This window comes from Alternaria alternata, assembly GCF_001642055.1.
Source record: "Alternaria alternata strain SRC1lrK2f unplaced genomic scaffold CC77scaffold_12, whole genome shotgun sequence".
Classification (NCBI taxonomy): Eukaryota; Fungi; Ascomycota; class Dothideomycetes; order Pleosporales; family Pleosporaceae; genus Alternaria; species Alternaria alternata.
In genome coordinates, this window is record NW_017306201.1 from 978,648 (window position 1) to 996,286 (window position 17,639).

The 17,639-nt window shown below is 52.0% G+C and overlaps 6 protein-coding genes across 6 annotated transcripts; 4 read left to right on the forward strand and 2 right to left on the reverse strand.

Annotated features, from left to right (window-relative positions):
* Window positions 1-2,387: 2,387 nt before the first annotated feature.
* CC77DRAFT_937447 (ankyrin) lies at window positions 2,388-3,659 on the forward strand (the record flags this gene model as incomplete). The annotated part of the gene is made up of 2 exons (XM_018534550.1): window positions 2,388-2,894; window positions 2,967-3,659. 2 exons carry the CDS (start codon window positions 2,388-2,390, stop codon window positions 3,657-3,659), a joined length of 1,200 nt encoding a protein of 399 aa, XP_018385380.1.
* A 371-nt stretch (window positions 3,660-4,030) lies between these two features.
* Window positions 4,031-5,881, reverse strand: CC77DRAFT_991076 (acyl-CoA dehydrogenase family member 11). The gene is made up of 3 exons (XM_018536339.1): window positions 5,441-5,881; window positions 4,930-5,391; window positions 4,031-4,877 (listed from the first exon to the last, which is right to left on the reverse strand). Exons 1-3 carry the CDS (start codon window positions 5,570-5,572, stop codon window positions 4,038-4,040), a joined length of 1,434 nt encoding a protein of 477 aa, XP_018385381.1. The 5' UTR covers window positions 5,573-5,881; the 3' UTR covers window positions 4,031-4,037.
* A 286-nt stretch (window positions 5,882-6,167) lies between these two features.
* On the forward strand, window positions 6,168-7,610 carry CC77DRAFT_1062290 (hypothetical protein; the record flags this gene model as incomplete). The annotated part of the gene is made up of 1 exon (XM_018528507.1): window positions 6,168-7,610. One exon carries the CDS (start codon window positions 6,168-6,170, stop codon window positions 7,608-7,610), a length of 1,443 nt encoding a protein of 480 aa, XP_018385382.1.
* A 1,327-nt stretch (window positions 7,611-8,937) lies between these two features.
* On the reverse strand, window positions 8,938-10,312 carry CC77DRAFT_147372 (hypothetical protein). The gene is made up of 2 exons (XM_018530286.1): window positions 9,054-10,312; window positions 8,938-8,954 (listed from the first exon to the last, which is right to left on the reverse strand). Exon 1 carries the CDS (start codon window positions 10,231-10,233, stop codon window positions 9,400-9,402), a length of 834 nt encoding a protein of 277 aa, XP_018385383.1. The 5' UTR covers window positions 10,234-10,312; the 3' UTR covers window positions 8,938-8,954; window positions 9,054-9,399.
* Window positions 10,313-11,131: 819 nt separating this feature from the next.
* Window positions 11,132-12,993, forward strand: CC77DRAFT_147395 (glycogen synthase kinase-3 beta). Its single transcript, XM_018530287.1, has 7 exons — window positions 11,132-11,443; window positions 11,500-11,672; window positions 11,728-11,811; window positions 11,866-12,220; window positions 12,272-12,465; window positions 12,520-12,724; window positions 12,772-12,993. Exons 1-7 carry the CDS (start codon window positions 11,398-11,400, stop codon window positions 12,909-12,911), a joined length of 1,197 nt encoding a protein of 398 aa, XP_018385384.1. The 5' UTR covers window positions 11,132-11,397; the 3' UTR covers window positions 12,912-12,993.
* A 1,238-nt stretch (window positions 12,994-14,231) lies between these two features.
* CC77DRAFT_1021299 (cap binding protein) lies at window positions 14,232-17,613 on the forward strand. Its single transcript, XM_018525236.1, has 5 exons — window positions 14,232-14,553; window positions 14,729-14,969; window positions 15,020-15,287; window positions 15,334-16,420; window positions 16,470-17,613. Exons 1-5 carry the CDS (start codon window positions 14,445-14,447, stop codon window positions 17,348-17,350), a joined length of 2,586 nt encoding a protein of 861 aa, XP_018385385.1. The 5' UTR covers window positions 14,232-14,444; the 3' UTR covers window positions 17,351-17,613.
* Window positions 17,614-17,639: the final 26 nt, after the last annotated feature.

The window sequence follows — 17,639 nt, forward strand, 5'->3', positions numbered from 1 at the left end:
GCACGGCTTTTCGGCAACGTAAGTGCAAGGCAAAAGACTTGGTTGCCAGTAAGTTATGGATAATTTGTATTAACTCGTACGTAGCAAATCGCAATACGAGACAAGGCTAAAGAAATGGGGTTGCTACAAATATGCAGCTGCACATGATCGCCGCACTAAAGCACAAGTCCCTGACAACCAGGGAACGGAAGGTTTAGTAAGAGAAGGACACACGCAAGGGCCTGATATCGACGCGTCCACTGAGAGTAAGAGCTCAGATCCTCCCGAATATTGCATGGTATTAATCGTTCTACACAGCGCATCCATTTCCAGGGAACATTCCGATCCGGACCTCTTCTCCACACCACTTCACTGTACAGCCATGTCCACTAAGTCGTCTTTCTCCCAGGAACCCATCCTCGGACATAGTCGATGATTGGCTTAATCTCCCTTCTTTCTCCATGCATAGCGTCAATCTTCAAGCTTCGACATCCCAGGGCGAATTTGGATCATTCATCCTCAAGGGCCCCACACGAACTTCGAATACAACCGTGGCTGCAAATGATGCTTTCCATTCCGCAACTCACATGAGCGTTAGTGTAAACACTAGCTCAGCATCAATTAGCGATTCATACAACACTAACCTGCTCGGGGACTTTAGCAACCTCCCTCTCTCTCCAAGTGCGATATATGCTAGCAGTTTCGCCAGCCAGAACGATGTCAGACTTTCGAACCTGAACAACTTCATGGACGTCTTCTCTACACACGAAAAGATTCTCTCGGGGATGCTTTCCATGCCTGACTTCGCAAGCTCAATGTTTCGGGTCATTCCACACGTGTTCCCGAGAGCTGTATCGTCTCCTCATCTAGTCATACTTGGAAACCGCAGTGCGTTAGATTCTGCACTCAAGAACGTGTCAGGTCCCGATACGCTACAGCTCATTCGTCAACAAAGCATTGATCATCAAATCATATACATGATCTTCCATCGACTGATCAATGACAGCGATGCTGCTCTGGCGCTCAAACAACCCGAGACAGAGCTCGACCAGCTTTTCAAGGCAGGTGTAGTACAATGCTTCTCTCTTGATAAGCGCATGTTAAGCAGTCTCGTCAATTCCATCCCGCCGCCATACAAACTAGCCTTGGTCCAGAACATATTCCGTGCGGCGCTAGTCCTGGGTGATGGGACCATCTTGGATTACGTTTTGGAAACGAATCAAACGAATCTTGTCAAACAATCTTTCCTGCTTGAAGGCGTCGAGTACTATCCATTAAGGTATGCGTGTGCCGAAGAGCACTTCCAGGCGACACGGGTGCTTCTCGATCACGGTGCTGATCCCAATCATGATCTACCTGTTTTTGATCGTCTGGACACAATTTTAGGGTGGCCTTGGATGAAGCGAGACCCTGCAGTAGCAGTCCCAATCCTTCAGCTCTTGATTGATCACGGTCTGCAATTTGAACCTACCGCATTTTCGAACAGAATGGATAGAATCCATGATTGCAGCAGAGACGAATTGTCGGTATTGGCTACACATTTCTTGCAAAGAAGCTTCGAAATATTCTTCCAACAAGGCTGCCTAACAAGACTTCTATTGCAGCCAGAATGGGATGACCCGTCCTCGAAGACATTAGAAGCTATTCTGAATCAGGCATTCTTGGAAAGTAATGGCCAGGAAGGAGTTTGGAATTCAGTATTGTCGCATTCACTCTCTGCCGCAGTACTACAAAACCGAGCGTCAGACATCGATATACTGCTCTCCATGGATGCCAATCCAAACATACACTGCTTGATCAGTGCCGCTCAAAGCAATAATGTGCAGATTCTCAAAGACTTCCTAAGCCGTGATTTGGACCCAAATACCAAAGCTGGAACCTACCACTTCCCCATAGGTGGATGGCGTCGACGGGCCGATTGTACTGCGCTCAGTGAGTCTATTCTGAATCGTTCCAAGGGAGCTTTCGAGATACTCCGGGAGAGAGGGTTTGTCTCACGTTTGTCTCAACAACCTGCCGGATTGGCCTCAGCCTTCGTAGCAGCGTGTGAGGTTGGCGATAGCGTTATCGTCGAGCAACTTCTGTCAATGCCAAACTTCCCACGTAGGGAGACAAAACTGAGACGAGCGATTGGAGCTGCCATGGAAGGAGATCAAGATCATATTATCGGCAGGCTCCTGTCTGCAGGAATGAAGCCGAGTGCAAAAAGCCTTTTGTTAGCGATCCAGAAAAAGCGACTGGCAACTGTGATCCTCTTGATCAGGTATATCGATACTGTTCAATCCTTTGTGCTTGAAGATGGAAGCGAACAAGAAAACGTCATACTCTGGGAGGCTCTACGATGGGGCAATCAAACAGTTATCGAGCAACTACTTAAGCTGGGACAACCTGTCAATGTGTGCAATTCAATGGTAGATGTCAAGGTACGAGACTGGGATTTGTTGCCTGGAATACCAGCGCCTTGCCATGATGGACACTGGAAATATACACCTCTGAGCGCTGCAATACTAACAGGGAATCTTAGCGTAGTAAAGACTTTGGTGACTTACGGTGTACAGGCTGTGTTGTTCAGAGCTCATGGTACATCTTACCAATGTAACAGCCTGTATGAAACAGTCGATTATGCAAATGGGTGGATACTAACTCCGTTAGCTGCCGCTACGGTCACAAATGATCTTACTCTGATCAAAGAGATGTTGCACAGAGGAGCGGATCCCTTTGATAATAGCGCTCTTTTCGTATGCGCTATGGTTGACTCTAAAGAAGACGTCATTGCGTTGCTTCTCTCCGTCTTCAGGACTCGATATCCAGATGGAGCGCAATTCTTTGGATCGGACGCACTATATCGGGCTATAAGAAGCGGCAATATCCGACTGCTCAAACTACTTGCCAAAGACGTCGATCTTACTGGGCCAGTACAAGAAGATCGCAAACCCGATACATCTCAAGATCTTGAAGATACTGTATTCACGAGCCCACTTGGTGAGGCAATACGTCGTCATGCTAAAAGTGGGTTTGATGGTGGAGTGCTTGACAATCTTCTACCTCTAGTCAAAGACCTCAACGCTGTTGTACACAGATCCTACAAGCACGGTAATATGACTTCACTACTGTACGCGATCTCACTGGGTTCATTGGCGACCGTTCGGAAGCTGCATCAAGCTGGCGCAGACATTTCTCTACCAGCCGAATGGCTTATCAACCGAACACCGCTACAAGCAGCATCCGAATTTGGAAGCAAGGACATCGCGGAATACCTCTTACGCAAAGGCGCCAATGCAGACGAACCTCCAGCAGCCCGCGCAGGAGGAACTGCCCTACAACTAGCTGCAATCAAGGGAAACATTGGTATCGCGACGATTCTGCTGGACGCAGGAGCTGACATAGACGCGCCGCCAGCCTTCTGTGACGGCAGAACCGCCTTCGAGGGCGCCACGGAACATGGACGTATTGAGATGATGATTTTTCTTGTCGGTCGACGTGCAGATCTCCTTTCGAATGGGAATCTACAATATCGACGGGCTGTTGCGTTTGCGGAAGACAATGCACAGTATGCCGCTAGAAAGCTCGCGGACGAGTTGTATGCGAAGCTTTTGGCGAACCAGGGCATGAGCTTCATTGATATGGGTGCGGATATGTGGACTGGCCCCAATCTGAGCAACTTTGGGGGCTCTTTGTAGAGAAGATATTCACGGTCTTTCCCTTACATTTTCATTCGTGTACAATAGAATGATGATCGCCATTGGTGGTAGGAATAGCTATCCTTGGGAAAACGCTGTCAGCCCTCGATATCGTTGAGCGTCAGACAATGCGATAGGCCTATATACTTACTTGGTAGTCCGCCGTATGTCTTCATTACCTCTTAATCACATGCTTCATCAAGTGATCTGGATACTAGAACTCTAACAGTTCCTTAGTCGAAGAGCTTCCATTTCGAGCAACGTCATGTTAGTCAAGCATCATCACCATCAACACATGCATCGCGGACGATACCCACAGATCTCAGTAGATTGGACACAATGCTATTGTCACAATTCTCCACTTAACCAACCAGCCATCTACAGCTTACTCGCCTCCCCACTCGTCCTGTTAAGATACAACGGATCCCTAGGCTCAATACCATACTTCCTGCACAACTCCTCGCCCTTCTTCTGCTGCGCCTCAATCCTCTGCTTATGCGCCAACCCCCTCTTATTCTCATTCTTACCCAACTGCAGCAAATGCACCTCATCCGGCCCATCCACAATCCTCATCGTACGACCACTCGACCACATCTGCGCGAGCGGCGTATCCTGACTAACACCCGCACCACCGTAAGCCTGCATCGCCCAGTCGATGACCTTGAGGTTGACTTCGGGGACAAGGACCTTGACTTCGGCAATCTCCTTGAGCGCACCCTTTGCATTCGTCTCGTCAATCTTGATAGCTGCGTTCAAGACGGCGAGACGCGCAGCATCGATTTCGATGCGGGAGCGGGCGACGCGCTCGAGCATGATGCCGTGCTTGTTAAGCAGCTGGCCAAACGGCTTCTTGCGCTCGTCGTTGATGCGCGCCAGGAACCATTCTAGCGCCTTCTCGGCAGATCCGATGCTGCGCATGGCGTGGTGGATACGGCCGGGTCCGAGACGACCTTGGATGATCTCGAAACCGCGGCCCTCGCCGAGCACCATGTTGCTGGCGGGGACACGGACGTTCTCAAAGGTAACGTGGCCGTGGCCGTGGGGCGCGTCATCGAAACCCATGACTGAGAGCATGCGGTGGATCGTCACACCGGGTGTGTCGTTGGAGACGAGGATGACGGATTGCTGCTTGTATTTGTCGGAGTTGTTGGGGTCCGTCTTTCCGAGGACGATGAAGATCTTGCAGCGAGGGTCGCCGATGCCTGATGACCACCATTTCTGGAGAGGTGTTAGTGGGGTGGAGGATGGGGTGGGTTGAAGGCAGACTAACCTGGCCGTTCAAGACGTAGTGGTCGCCGTCCTTCTTGATGGTCATCTCAATGTTGGTAGCATCACTCGATGCAACCTGAGGCTCCGTCATCAAGAACGCAGACCTGATCTTGCCCTGGAGCAGCGGGTCCAGCCACTTCCTCTTCTGTGCCTCGGTACCGTACTTGGCAATGACCTCCATGTTGCCGGTATCAGGAGCAGCGCAGTTGACAGCCTCAGACGCTGTCCGGCTCTTGCCCAGGTACTCAGCCATGAGTCCGTACTCCAAGTTACTGAAACCAGCACCCTCCTTGAAGTGTGCCTTGGGCAGGAACATGTTCCACAGTCCGAGTTCTTGTGCCCGCTTCTTCAAGTCCTCGATTATGGATGGATGTGACGAAAAGCGCTCTTGGACCGTCTGGCCGATCTGGCGCACGTAAACAGCGTCGGCGGGGATGCATTCTTCCTCGACAAACTTCTCTACCTATGCAGACGTTAGCATTCCATGTGACATAGCTTGTAGGGCATCTCACGATGTCGAGAGTCTTCGCCGCTCTCTCGCTGACGAATGGCCGCGCGATGGCGGGAATGCGCTGAGAGGCGGAGACATGGCCATTCTGGCTGTTGCTCAGCAAGTCCATGGCGCGGTCGTACGGTACAGACATGTTTGCTGTCTGTAAGAGTGAGTATGAGGTATGGAGGAAGTTCAGGGAGGAAATCCGGGGTAGTTTAACAAAAGATGCGGAGACGAGTCGTCCATGGCTACTGCTTCGGTCATTGACGTTGGGGAGCTAAGAGTTGCCGAGGTACGATCTGGAACATCTCCGCTTTGGACCTCGTAATCAGCCAGACTCACACCACGAAGGCATGATACTTTGCCGATGGGAAATGCACTTCAGGGAAACATGTCGTTGACCGAGGCATTGATGGAGTGATGGTGTTGAAGGTGTTGCAGTTGTACTTGGCGATGGGTGCGCCATGAACGCGACGCCGCCGTTACGCGTGGCGCGCTTTGTTCAACCTCTCAACGAGACGTGAAGCCTTATATATATACATATATATATATCAAGAAGATAATTATGGTTCACCTAATGAAGCTCTAAAACATTGCAAGGCTCATGATGTAGAAAATCAACGTTTACACTGCGTCCACAGGCAACTGAGTGACTCATCTTGACATAGTACTTACAAGGCGTCCAGTCGAGCAACCGACTGTGATTCAGCTTGTACACCAGAACCTCCAATTCGGTATTACCAAAAATGCCGCAGCTTCCGACACTACCACGGGAGCTCATCGACCACATCATCTCATCACTCATCGCCCTTTATGACCACGACCCAGCCTACCAATGGACATACCTACGCCACATAACGCGCCACCACAAAGCACATCTCGAGCAAAACTTCCTCAGGTTTTGGATTCCCAAGCTGTCATTCCAAATCGGTGACTACCACCGCTCACGGGCCTCTGCCGAATTTCAAGCTCTCAAACAACCTTGCAACGGTGCCTATTCAACGGCAGCCTGCTCCAACGCTTTCCATTCACACCCGCAAACAGCCTCACACACAAGTCTCTTGCCCTTATCGAGATGCGCGTGCTGCTTGAAGCCATTCCTTCGTTCGGGGCTCCAGGCTGCCGCGTCTTTGCCGCCATGCGACCAGAGCTTTACCGGAAGGAATGAGGATGCAGACATCATAACTTTCAAAGAGATGTGGGGTCTTAGTCTATCCGACGTGCCACAAGGCTGGCCTGAGGAAGCTAGAAGATCAAACGACAGAAAGCCATGGGAGCAATTGGACTTGAACGTCATAGTGCGGTTCGGCCAAGGCACACTGAATAGAGGCTACACAAAAGGCGGTATGAGGAACGACATCATCATCCCCGGTTTCTCCATCAATGTTGATACCTCGCCCTGGGAATTCTCGTTTGATTGGAAAGCGCTCTTTACCCGGCTCTTCACTGAAGAAATGGTCATGCGGACGTTTCGGGATAAGCTCCTCGAGGCATTTGTCCCGACCTTGGAAGAAGAGAATATGAGTCCAGAGTTGAGAAAATCAGCTATTCACCGTCACCTGCGTAATCACTTCTACGACCAGCGTAGGACTGTGCTTGCCGCTTACCGTCGGTACAAGTATTCTCCCGAAGACAATGAACATGACAGTGCCAGATATCCTTGCAGCCCCGAACAAGGCCGTGGACGATTTGCTGGATTGCATTCTGAAGGGCAGTGGGTCTGTGGGCATATTCGATGCGACCAACAGTACGCTGGCGCGACGACAGCAGGTCATGGAGCGGATACGAGATCGTGCTGGACCAGAACTCAACGTTTTGTTCGTCGAGAGCGACCCTTTGACTTCACACCCTATGTTTACAGAGGCGGAGAGAAGCTTTTCGGTGATCTATTTGAACATTTTGAGGAGCTCGACATCGAAGAGAGTATGGTATTTCAAGTCCCCAATTGGGAGACCTTAGCTATACGCGACATATTGCAGCTGCGTGTAGGTGAAGACATGGTTGAAGTACACTCCATTTGGCCGGAAGATGTGTACGGATATTCTGATCAAATACACGGGTTCCTTTGTAAGGAGTACTTTGAGGGTCATTTCAAAGAAGGAAAGGAAAGGCACCCGGCCAGTGACGTAGTGCTCGAGAAGCGTTTAAGAGAGGATGGAGAGCTGGATCTCGAGGCGTTTTGGCCTTGATAAGTAGAAAAGTGATGCAATGTATCGAGTAATAGGGAGATTACAGAATCTCTCCGTCTTTCCCTGCACGTTATGCTCATCGTATCTAGCATACTGCGGTTGACATGGATGCCCGCATGCCATGGAATATTCTTGGGAGATTATTGGTTGAGCGTATACTGAACTAAAAGAGGAAGATGATCCACGTTACCGATAATTGGCAGGGACAGGATAGTTGGTATCGATTTCGACGTCTGAAGTGTTTTTCCATTGGTGAGGTCCAAGTTACGACGTTGAGTTCCCAACGTAAGTGACAAGGTGAAAAGGATGCCACCAAGTACGACTTGTGATGCAGATGGGCCAGTAACATCAACATACAACGCGATGCTAAAACGTTGCTCGAACCGTTCTACCGGATTTCGAGCTGCGGAAGGATTGCTTATTGTGGGTCGGCTTGAACGGGGAAATCGTAGAACATGGGGCAAAGTATTTCGTGTACTTGTTTCGACGACAAGAGCGCCCAGACTGTGTTCTGATCGTTACAGCTGAGTTATGAGCGGTTGTAGCTAGAACCATTAGGGATTGGACAATGAGAGCTCGCGGCTTTGCTGAGGGATGCGCATTACGATCATATCGATCTGAGGTTCTGTTGTATAGGCTGACCAAGATGCACCAGAAGGTGTTGCACCCACTAACGGTGGTGTATGACGGTACCAGATGAAGAAAGTGTCAGTCATGTACGTACTTGACCATTGACAGACTGGTATCATCCGTCCGGGTAGCCGCTGGGTTGCTGGCTCTGCGTCGACTCGGATGAGAGCATGAGATGTGTGCGCTGAACCGTGACGACGTAACCACGACACCAAGATGCACTGCAACGAATTCCAACGTGACAGCTGTAGATAAGCTTCGCGAGCTCCCCGGCCGATGTCGGTAACTGTACATCGAGTGTAGTACAACCACCGTGCATCCTCCATTGTCTTCATCTAAATGGAGCATGTTGATTCCGTGCTGCATGAGAGCGCGCTATCAGGAAGGAAATCTCCGAGTGTTCGACGGCATAGGCGGGTCGGCATAGTCCGGTCGTTGGGTGTGACGAGTAGGACGGGTACCCCGTAAGGCTGAAATGTGTATGCGTGCGTTGCTCGAAGTAGAACAGAAGCAAATATTGGCGTCTCTTGGGTCGTCTCGTACCTAAGGGTCAGCAAGCGAATAAAGCGCTGACATCTGGGCCTGCGTCCTTTTGTTCGTCACTCTACGTGTGTGTAGCTTCCGCCACCGGATCTGAGACAGAGCGGGAGGCTTCGTCGCACGAGGTGTCGCTGCGCACCAATGTAGTGCCCCAGGGGCTTTATGATCTAAGATCTACCACAGTCTATAATCTATTCGCTATATCCGGGATGGTCGGGATAGTGATGAGTTTGGGTAAGAGGTCAAGAGTGACGAAGTACAGGAACAGCATACTCGTGACTCAGCTCACGCTGGGACGAGAACCAGTCTGTCGGTAGCAGTATAGTGCTAGTAATGACGGTGATGGTGGGTCTCATGGCTATTGTAAAGGTTATGCAGCCGTCTGTAGCGGCTGGGAATATCGTCCTCAAAAGGCCTGGAGTCACATGATGAAAGCCAATAGGGTGGGTCGGATTTCCGAACGGCAATGCTTACTGCAGGTTGACGTATGAGCGGCCAGTCGGGCATCGATGGTGTAGCTCGACTAGCTTACCCACACAGCAAGCGCCAAATGCAAAATCTGTAGTAATTGTTTCAGCCCGATCTGTCTCAGTAGCCTGCAGTAGACATGGTCGTGATCTCAATTCACATCAAAGGCATGGCTGTTGGCGCGTCTGGACCATGTTGCGCGCGCGACTTGCACGTGCCTTGCAGCACCAAGTGCGGGAAAGGCGAAGAGGGGAACACAAGCGTCATGAATAGTTTGCAACGATGTCGGTTCCTGCAAGTGTCGCCCGTTTGGGTCTAAAGGCGAGTGTGCAACCCGCACCGAGCAGTGGTTCACACCGGCCAGTGGGCCCTTGACATGCTCGGACAGCGGTGTCGTTGACTTGGACCGCTTCCGCTTGTCGCAGCAGCCGGTCAAGAAGGAAGGGGCACAAACGGTGGAGTGGCACTTGACGAGACGAGAATGGCATGGTGAGGTTAAGGGCTGGGCGGCTGTGAGAGGATATGCACCACAATAACACGCCACGCCTCTGGGTCGCCCGGACATTCGGCTGTAGACGAAGAGGGGGGCGCCAGGACCAGGGCGTGAGAGAACATCAGCTGCCCTCCAAGTGGAGCTGCAGGCCACGAGGGCGTGGCCGGGGCCTCGACAATAATGACGATGGGCTGGATGCAGCAAAACGAGGCGGCAGTGGGATTTGGTTTTGCTGCAGGCTGCAAGGGTGAGAGGGCAAAGTTTGAAAAAGACATGTTGTTGAGTCGGACTTGAGCCTCTGCAACGCCAGTCGGAAGACTTTTTGCGGCTACGGACCCCTGTACTCGCGAGTGTCATGGTACGTCGTCGTCGAATGTGCGGCGGCGGCGGCTTTGATTGACGGGCTGTGGTGCAAACAAAGACAAGGTTGTGGTTGCTCGAACTGCGTGCTGCATGAAATTGCTGCCGCGGGCGCTCAGGCGTCCGCAGCATGGAATTGGCTGACGTTGTCGAGCATTCGCGGAGTGTTGAGGGAGACTCGCTAGAGGCGTCGTGGGCCCTGTGGATAGGGTTTTGCTCAGGCCATGGTAACGGCCTCAATGGGCTGCCAACGTCTCAATGGGAACGGTTGTCGCATGTCAAACGGAGCATCAGAGGCAGCTACTCACTAATGGGCGCGCGCAACCTATCGCTGGCGAGCCATTCGGGGCTCGTACTGCCAGGTTGGTATAAGCATGGCAAGCTCCAGCGATGATTGGAGTGCGTCTCAGCCACGCGCCAACGAGCAAGTGGGTGCAGCTCATTTCAGGCGGCATGACGGCGTGCTGGGAAGAAATCTGATGCCTCACGTGCAGGCCGGCGTCCGCAGCTGCAGACGCAATGGTCATGTTGAATGTTCGTGGTGTCGTCTGTTAGAGTCTGGCTGGGCCAGCAGTCATAAACACGTCTGATGTCGTGTGTGCCAGAGCGAAGCCGCGACTGCTGACGCCTCTGTTTCAAGCAACAACGATCCGCAGGCTCCTGCCTCCGCAATACACCAGCAGCCTTGTGTACCTAATCTAAGGCTCCACGAGCATTTCTCATCTGCATTGCATCCCATCCCGCCGACTTGCTGCAGGTCCATAATTCCTGCACCGGGCCACTACCGTACGCTCAAGGTCTGCCAGCTTAGACGCCGCTCGACTGGCCTGCGCTGACAAGTACGTGAATTGCAGGCCTTCTGATCACGTTGGCACCCAATTTCGCACTAGCAGTGCCCCGCCCTTAATCCCCAGCACTGCCGTCACTCAACCCCATCGTCGCCTTTCCTCGCACCTTCACAAGCTCTCCATCTCCGCCGTCAATTATCCTTCACCCTCCCCTTCCCACCTGCTGCTGTGACCTTTGCCCGACCATCGTTGCTGAGCGGTCCCCCTGCGCCTTCCTTGTTCCTTAGCTCCGTCAGCCACAAGAAGCGTCACCTGGTACTGCACAGACGGCACGCGGGACCACGCCCTCTTGACACTCGACCTCGCGCCTACAACCTTATCCACTACGCCTCTGCTCCGCCAAACTCGACTCTGCACCCACCCCCTTGCTCCCAACACCAAAGCCTCCTCCCCACCAGCAATCCGCGCATCGCTTGCGGACCCCCTCCCTCACGCATAACCCCAAACAATGAGCCAGAACCGGCCATCGGCCTTCTCATCGCTAAGAATGGGTGGTCAGTCTCCCCCTTGCACCCACGGCGTAATTGATGTCATGCTCACAATCCCACAGAAGTTATCCGCGAAAAGGTCCAGGACGGCCTGACCGGCGACTACAAAGACCTCGCATACACGCAGTGCAAGATTGTCGGCAACGGCTCTTTCGGCGTAGTCTTCCAGACGAAGCTGTCGCCCAGTGGTGAAGATGCGGCCATCAAGCGTGTCCTGCAAGACAAGCGCTTCAAGGTGCGTTTGCGCGACACACGCCAAAATACACAGCCTCAGCTGACCCCCCAAACAGAACCGCGAACTCCAGATCATGCGCATTGTCCGACATCCCAACATTGTCGAGCTCAAGGCCTTCTTCTACAACAATGGCGAGCGGGTATGTGTCTGCAAGCAAACGCCTGCGTGCATTTCGTGTAGCTAACCGTTTCAGCCACAGAAAGACGAGGTGTACCTGAATCTCGTGCTCGAGTTTGTTCCTGAGACCGTGTACCGTGCTTCGCGCTACTTCAACAAGATGAAGTCGGTTATGCCCATCCTCGAAGTCAAGCTGTACATCTACCAGCTCTTCCGCTCGCTCGCCTACATTCACTCGCAGGGTATCTGCCACAGGGACATTAAGCCCCAAAACCTACTGCTAGACCCTTCAACCGGAGTCCTCAAGCTCTGCGATTTCGGAAGTGCCAAAATCCTGGTCGAGAACGAGCCGAACGTGTCCTACATCTGCTCCAGGTACTACCGCGCGCCTGAGCTGATTTTCGGAGCCACAAACTACACCACCAAGATCGGTACGTTGGTTGTGTTGTAATTGGAAGTAGCCACATGCTAATCTTCTGCAGATGTGTGGTCCACAGGTTGCGTCATGGCAGAGTTGATGCTTGGACAGCCATTGTTCCCGGGCGAGTCGGGTATTGACCAGCTCGTAGAGATCATCAAGGTCTTGGGAACGCCTACCCGAGACCAGATCCGCACCATGAACCCCAACTACATGGAGCACAAGTTCCCGCAGATTAAGCCTCATCCGTTCAGTAAGGTATGTGGAGCAATTTATCGCCAGCCGCTGCGTACATCCACTTACATTCACCAGGTGTTCCGAAAGGCTGATCCCAACGCGATCGATCTGATCTCCAAACTGCTCGAGTACACGCCTACCCAGCGTCTTTCCGCTATTGATGCCATGGTACACCCCTTCTTCGATGAGTTGAGGGATCCAAACACACGCTTGCCAGACTCGCGTCACCCCAACGGAGCGACTCGTGATCTGCCTGAGCTGTACAACTTTACTCACCACGGTATGTCTTCTTGAACCTGCGACAAGCACAGAGTCTAACTAGTCTAGAACTTTCCATTGCTCCTCATCTCAACAATCAGCTGGTACCGCAGCACATCCGCGCGACACTGGCCGCACGTGGCCTCGACTTCGAATCGCCGAACTTCAAGCCATTAACGCGGGATCAGATGATAGCAAGGCTAGATTAAGCCCCTGCTATCACGCGAAACGATACCATTCATTCATGCGGCGGCTTCTGATCCTCTCTGGGCCTAAGCACAAAGCTTTTCCGTCCGGAGAGATGCAAAATGGAGTCTCAAATGGGCGTCGGTTTTATCAGGTGTATACTACGAGGAGCACACCCTTTCCTGCTTTATCTGAGCGCGTCTGAAATGATACCGACATTCACCTTTACAAAGAATGACCTGGCTTGCTTTTCTTTTGGTGGCCAATGGCCTGCCCGTTTACGCGAAATGATCATGGACCGGCACCGCAAATGATGTTCCTCGATCCCCTTTTGAGATGACGAATGGGCGCAGAAGGTTGCAACTATGACGGAAATGGGGAACGGGCAAAATCCGGACATGCACTGAGTATGGGATACAGGGAGAGGGTCTCACTCATCCGATTTCCGACGCTTCAACAGTGGTTACGATGCGTCACCTGGGTTGCATGCGGGAGTTTTCTTTTTGTTCAAGATGAGTTCGGCGGGCTGCACATCGGGCGATGAAGCTTTTATGAACTTGGGAAATGCTATTCCTGTAATGGGGACCATGCAGGCTGGACAAAGGATGGCCAGTCTGGGCAAGCACTAGAGCAAGGCACTGCACTTTTGCAGCGGAACGAATGTCTACCGGACAATGACTATGATGCCATTCGCCCACCTCCCAGCATACTTTCTAGAACGAAGACTTCTTTCATGTTCCTCCATGTATATTGGACTGTGTGACATCTAAGTGATGCATTTTGTGTGATGGAAGTGACGCATATTTCCTGGTAATTGCAGTATCAGATAATCCAAGAACCTGAACATCCTTCGACAGACATGTGAAGAAGTAGAATTGTGTGTGTCTATCACCTCATGCCTTTACATGAAGTCGCAATATATGTAGCTCTATTGTTGTACGCAGTTTGCCTTTACTCGAAGCTTCACCTCGGTGACCCTCCCTCTTACTGTCCCGTACATAGGGACGTTGTTCAAATCTTCACCCGCAATCTTTCTATAAAGTGCCACACGATCGGCTTGTCAAATACGCCACCAGGTAACGGTCAATACAAGACAAGCTATAAACAATACCAAGATGATTGGATTGGATGTGAATAACGAGTTCATCTCGCCAGATCGGATGGCTATGCTCAAATTGACAGATGAAGAAACACAGCTAGATTTACTCCAGGACCTGTCACCCTTCAATGATTCGTCGATGGACGTCGACGTTGACGGTGCATGGACCGAGCGCCAAGGTACGGGCGCAGATGCCGCTAACCCTTTCGATACGCAAGCTCCAGCGCGCCATCTCGACGATTCACTATCGCGAACCATCCGCCAACATCGCAATCGAACCGCCCCATTCCGAAAACGCACATTTGATCACCGGCGTGGTGACTTGTATCCACCGCATAGGCCTGTAAACTGCGACCGCGACAACTCTCGCGCCGACCGTGCCTGGATTCCATTGCATCAGAGGGAAGATTCTCCGGAAACGTTAGAAGAAAAGGCACGCGCAATCTTGGTCGCGGACATGGCGGACGCAGACTTCAAGGAAGAGCGCGAGGATAGGCGCGAGGACCGACGTGACGACAGGCGCGACCGTGGAAACTATCGAGGAAACAACAAGCGTCGTCGTGATGGTGAGTACACATGCATCCTCTCCCAAACGATTGCGCAAGCTGCAAATGTGGTGTGGACGACTTGTTGATTCTATCACTATCATGGCTCTCTATATGCACATGGGATCCGTCCTCACCATCTTGCTTTGGGGCGTGGTCAATTACCTATTTCTACGATACTTACAGCGTCCCGCAGATGACAACGACAATCACTACCGCGGTGACGACCGTCGCGGACCCCAGCGCCGCCGTAACGATGATGGCCCTCGTCGCCGATACGAAGAACCGCCGTTCCCCAAACTGCGTAGACTGCTCTTAAACATTGCAAGCTCCACCAAGCTACCCCAGGACGAGGCTATCGAGATCGCAAAGTTCTTTGGAGAGCACTTTGACGACGAGCGTCTTCGCTCCGACTTCTTCGATGTCTTTGTACAGCTGTAAGCACCATCAGTTTGTCCTGAATCGTCCATCTCACTAACTGCGATAGTGTCATCGAGCAGCCCTTCAAAATCCCATTCGTCGCAGCCGTCGCCTACTACGCCAACGATGTTAATTCACAAATCACTATCGAGGCCATGAAGCGCGTCGGAGACCGGGCACAAGAAGCGCTGAACGCCGGCGAGTGGAAAGAGTTCAAGCTGCTTCTGAGGTTCTTCGCTTGCCTTCAGTCACTCTACGAGGAAGACGGTGTCTTCACTTTCCTTGGACAGCTCTTCGACACAGTCGTTGATCTCCAGAGTGCCAACGAGAACGATGTAAGAGCTACATGCGTTTAGCTATCACACCTACTGACATTACTAGGTTGTCGGTATTGAACTGGTCAAGATCATTCTTCTTACCATTCCTTACGCCATCGTCGCTGGAGGAGAGCGTTTCCACGAGCAAGCACAACAGCTATTGAAGAACACTGGCATAGTAGCAAGCAACGCGGTTCCCATTGAAAGCCTCATTCACTCCTACGTCGGCGATTTCGAATCGAAGCCGGTTGACCACCACAGCGTTATTGGCCTACTTCAAGCACAGCTATCAGTTGAGGCCGAGTCTGGCTTTGAACTAAGGTGCATTCCACGTATCGACAAGGACGCTCTACGTAGGATGAACACTGAGGAAGACGCTCTCCCCATGGCCCCTCAGACTCACGCCTTTCCTACTTTCACCATCCCATCGCCAGTCAACCCTGGCCCGCGGCCGGTCTTCCCAGAGGCATACTTCTCCTTGTTCGCCGATCAGGAAGTTGACACTGTGCCCAAGACCACAGACATCGCGTCATCGCTCGTTCGAGATGCCATCGTTGACACCATCAACCAGCTTGACTTTAACCGTGAAATGGTCGCAAAGTTCCTTGTGGACGTCGATTGCTACTGGTCAGTTGACATTTTCGCGAAGCGTGGCTCGCCCTTTGACAAGTTCCGTGAGTTGGTTGGCGACAAGGTTCAATACAAGTCGGAGGACATGATCATTGACGCTATCTTTTCGCAACTGTTCAAGCTGCCCAGTGCAGAGCACAAGCTCGTCTACTACCACGCACTGATCACACAGTGCTGCAAGGTCGCGCCCGCTGCGATCGCGCCCTCCCTTGGACGTGCTATCCGTACCATCTACAAGAACTTGCCTATGATGGATCTGGAGCTAGGCTACCGATTCCTCGACTGGTTCTCGCACCATCTCAGCAACTTCGAATTCAGGTGGAGGTGGACGGAATGGCTGGAGGATCTTGAGCTCTCAAACCTGCACCCCAAGAAGGCTTTCATTCTTGCGACCTTGGACAAGGAGATACGGTTGTCCTTTGCCAAGCGCATTCGATCAACGCTACCAGAGCCCATGCACTCTATGATTCCCGAGCGACTAGACGCAGACAACAGTCCCGACTTCAAATACGACAACCAGCGTATGTATGCTTCGCATTTTGAATTGGTCTTCACTAACAGCGCATCCAGAAACCCCCTACGCTACCGAAGGTCAGACTCTTCTCAGTCAACTGAGGAAGAAGGCTACAGCCGAGGAGATTCAGGTCACCATTGACACGATTCACGAGAAGGCTCTCGAACAAGGCGTCACTGAGGTTCTCGTACCCTCGACCGATGCTTTCGTCACCGCCATCTGCCGATTAGGAGCGAAGTCACTTTCCCACGTTCTATCCTGCATTGAACGCGGCAAGGACCGCCTACTCGAGCTCTCACAGAACGAGGTCGCGCGTCGCCAGATTGTCGCCAGCGTCGTCGAGTACTGGAAAGACCAGCCCGGTGTTGCAGTCCGCATCATCGATATTCTGCTCAACTATACTATTCTTGCGCCGATGACTGTCGTCCAGTGGGTATTTGGTAGCCACATGGGAGCTGGCGAGGCTTTGACAGAGAGCTGGGTGTTCGAGATGGTCAGCAATACCGTCGCCAAGGTGACTAACCGCAATCGCCAGATTGCATCTGCCCGTCTCCAGAAGGGTCTTCCTCAAGAACAGATCGAGATGGTCGAGGCTACGCTGGCTAAGGACCGTGACAACGCCCGCGAGCTGTTCAAGTACATTGAAGACTCTATGCGTGGCGTCGCTGAAGGTTCTGCTGATACCCTGGTTGAGAAGTCATCGAATGGCGCGCTCACGGAAGAGGAGGTCGAACTCATCAAGGCTTGGGGTAAGCGCTGGCACACAGTCTTCATCCGCAAGGCACAGGTCGAGGAGTCTGTTGTTGGTGAGGAGGCGGTTGAGGCGCGCATCCGTCTTCTCGCTGCGGAGCCTGATGTCGTTGCTGAGAGTATGGAGCAGGATGGTGATGGTGTTGCTGAGGCTACTAATGGCGAGGCGCAGATGAGCCTTGCTTAGGAGCGAGGCAATGTGTTCAGAGTGAAGGGTGAGGGAGTTGAGTCCGAAAATTTAAGAGATTGAAGTTTTCGATCCTTGAGCCCGGAGTCGGGGATATTACAAAAGCATAAGGATAGCGGGCTTGCATTCTAGAGCGAGTGTGTGTGTTGATGGACATGATCTTTCGGAGATGGCATGCACGTAGGGTTTTCTTTCGATTGACTTCACATGGGCATCGAGTTCGCTTGATAGTGTACAACATATCTCAAAAATGGGTATTTTTTTGAAAACTCCGTGGAGAATCTCGTTT

Bases quoted from the DNA above. Each gene is read 5' to 3' on its own strand.
- CC77DRAFT_991076 (XM_018536339.1), bottom strand. From the start codon at position 5,572: ATGTCTGTACCGTACGACCGCGCCATGGACTTGCTGAGCAACAGCCAG. The intron at 5,392-5,440 runs GTGAGATGCCCT...ACGTCTGCATAG, and splicing joins CGGCGAAGACTCTCGACATC to GTAGAGAAGTTTGTCGAGGA. The intron at 4,878-4,929 runs GTTAGTCTGCCT...ACACCTCTCCAG, and splicing joins ACTACGTCTTGAACGGCCAG to AAATGGTGGTCATCAGGCAT.
- CC77DRAFT_147372 (XM_018530286.1), bottom strand. From the start codon at position 10,233: ATGCTGCGGACGCCTGAGCGCCCGCGGCAGCAATTTCATGCAGCACGC.
- CC77DRAFT_147395 (XM_018530287.1), top strand. From the start codon at position 11,398: ATGAGCCAGAACCGGCCATCGGCCTTCTCATCGCTAAGAATGGGTG. The intron at 11,673-11,727 runs GTGCGTTTGCGC...CCCCCCAAACAG, and splicing joins TGCAAGACAAGCGCTTCAAG to AACCGCGAACTCCAGATCAT. The intron at 12,221-12,271 runs GTACGTTGGTTG...AATCTTCTGCAG, and splicing joins AAACTACACCACCAAGATCG to ATGTGTGGTCCACAGGTTGC.
- CC77DRAFT_1021299 (XM_018525236.1), top strand. From the start codon at position 14,445: ATGGCGGACGCAGACTTCAAGGAAGAGCGCGAGGATAGGCGCGAGGAC. The intron at 14,970-15,019 runs GTAAGCACCATC...TAACTGCGATAG, and splicing joins TTCGATGTCTTTGTACAGCT to TGTCATCGAGCAGCCCTTCA. The intron at 15,288-15,333 runs GTAAGAGCTACA...TGACATTACTAG, and splicing joins AGAGTGCCAACGAGAACGAT to GTTGTCGGTATTGAACTGGT.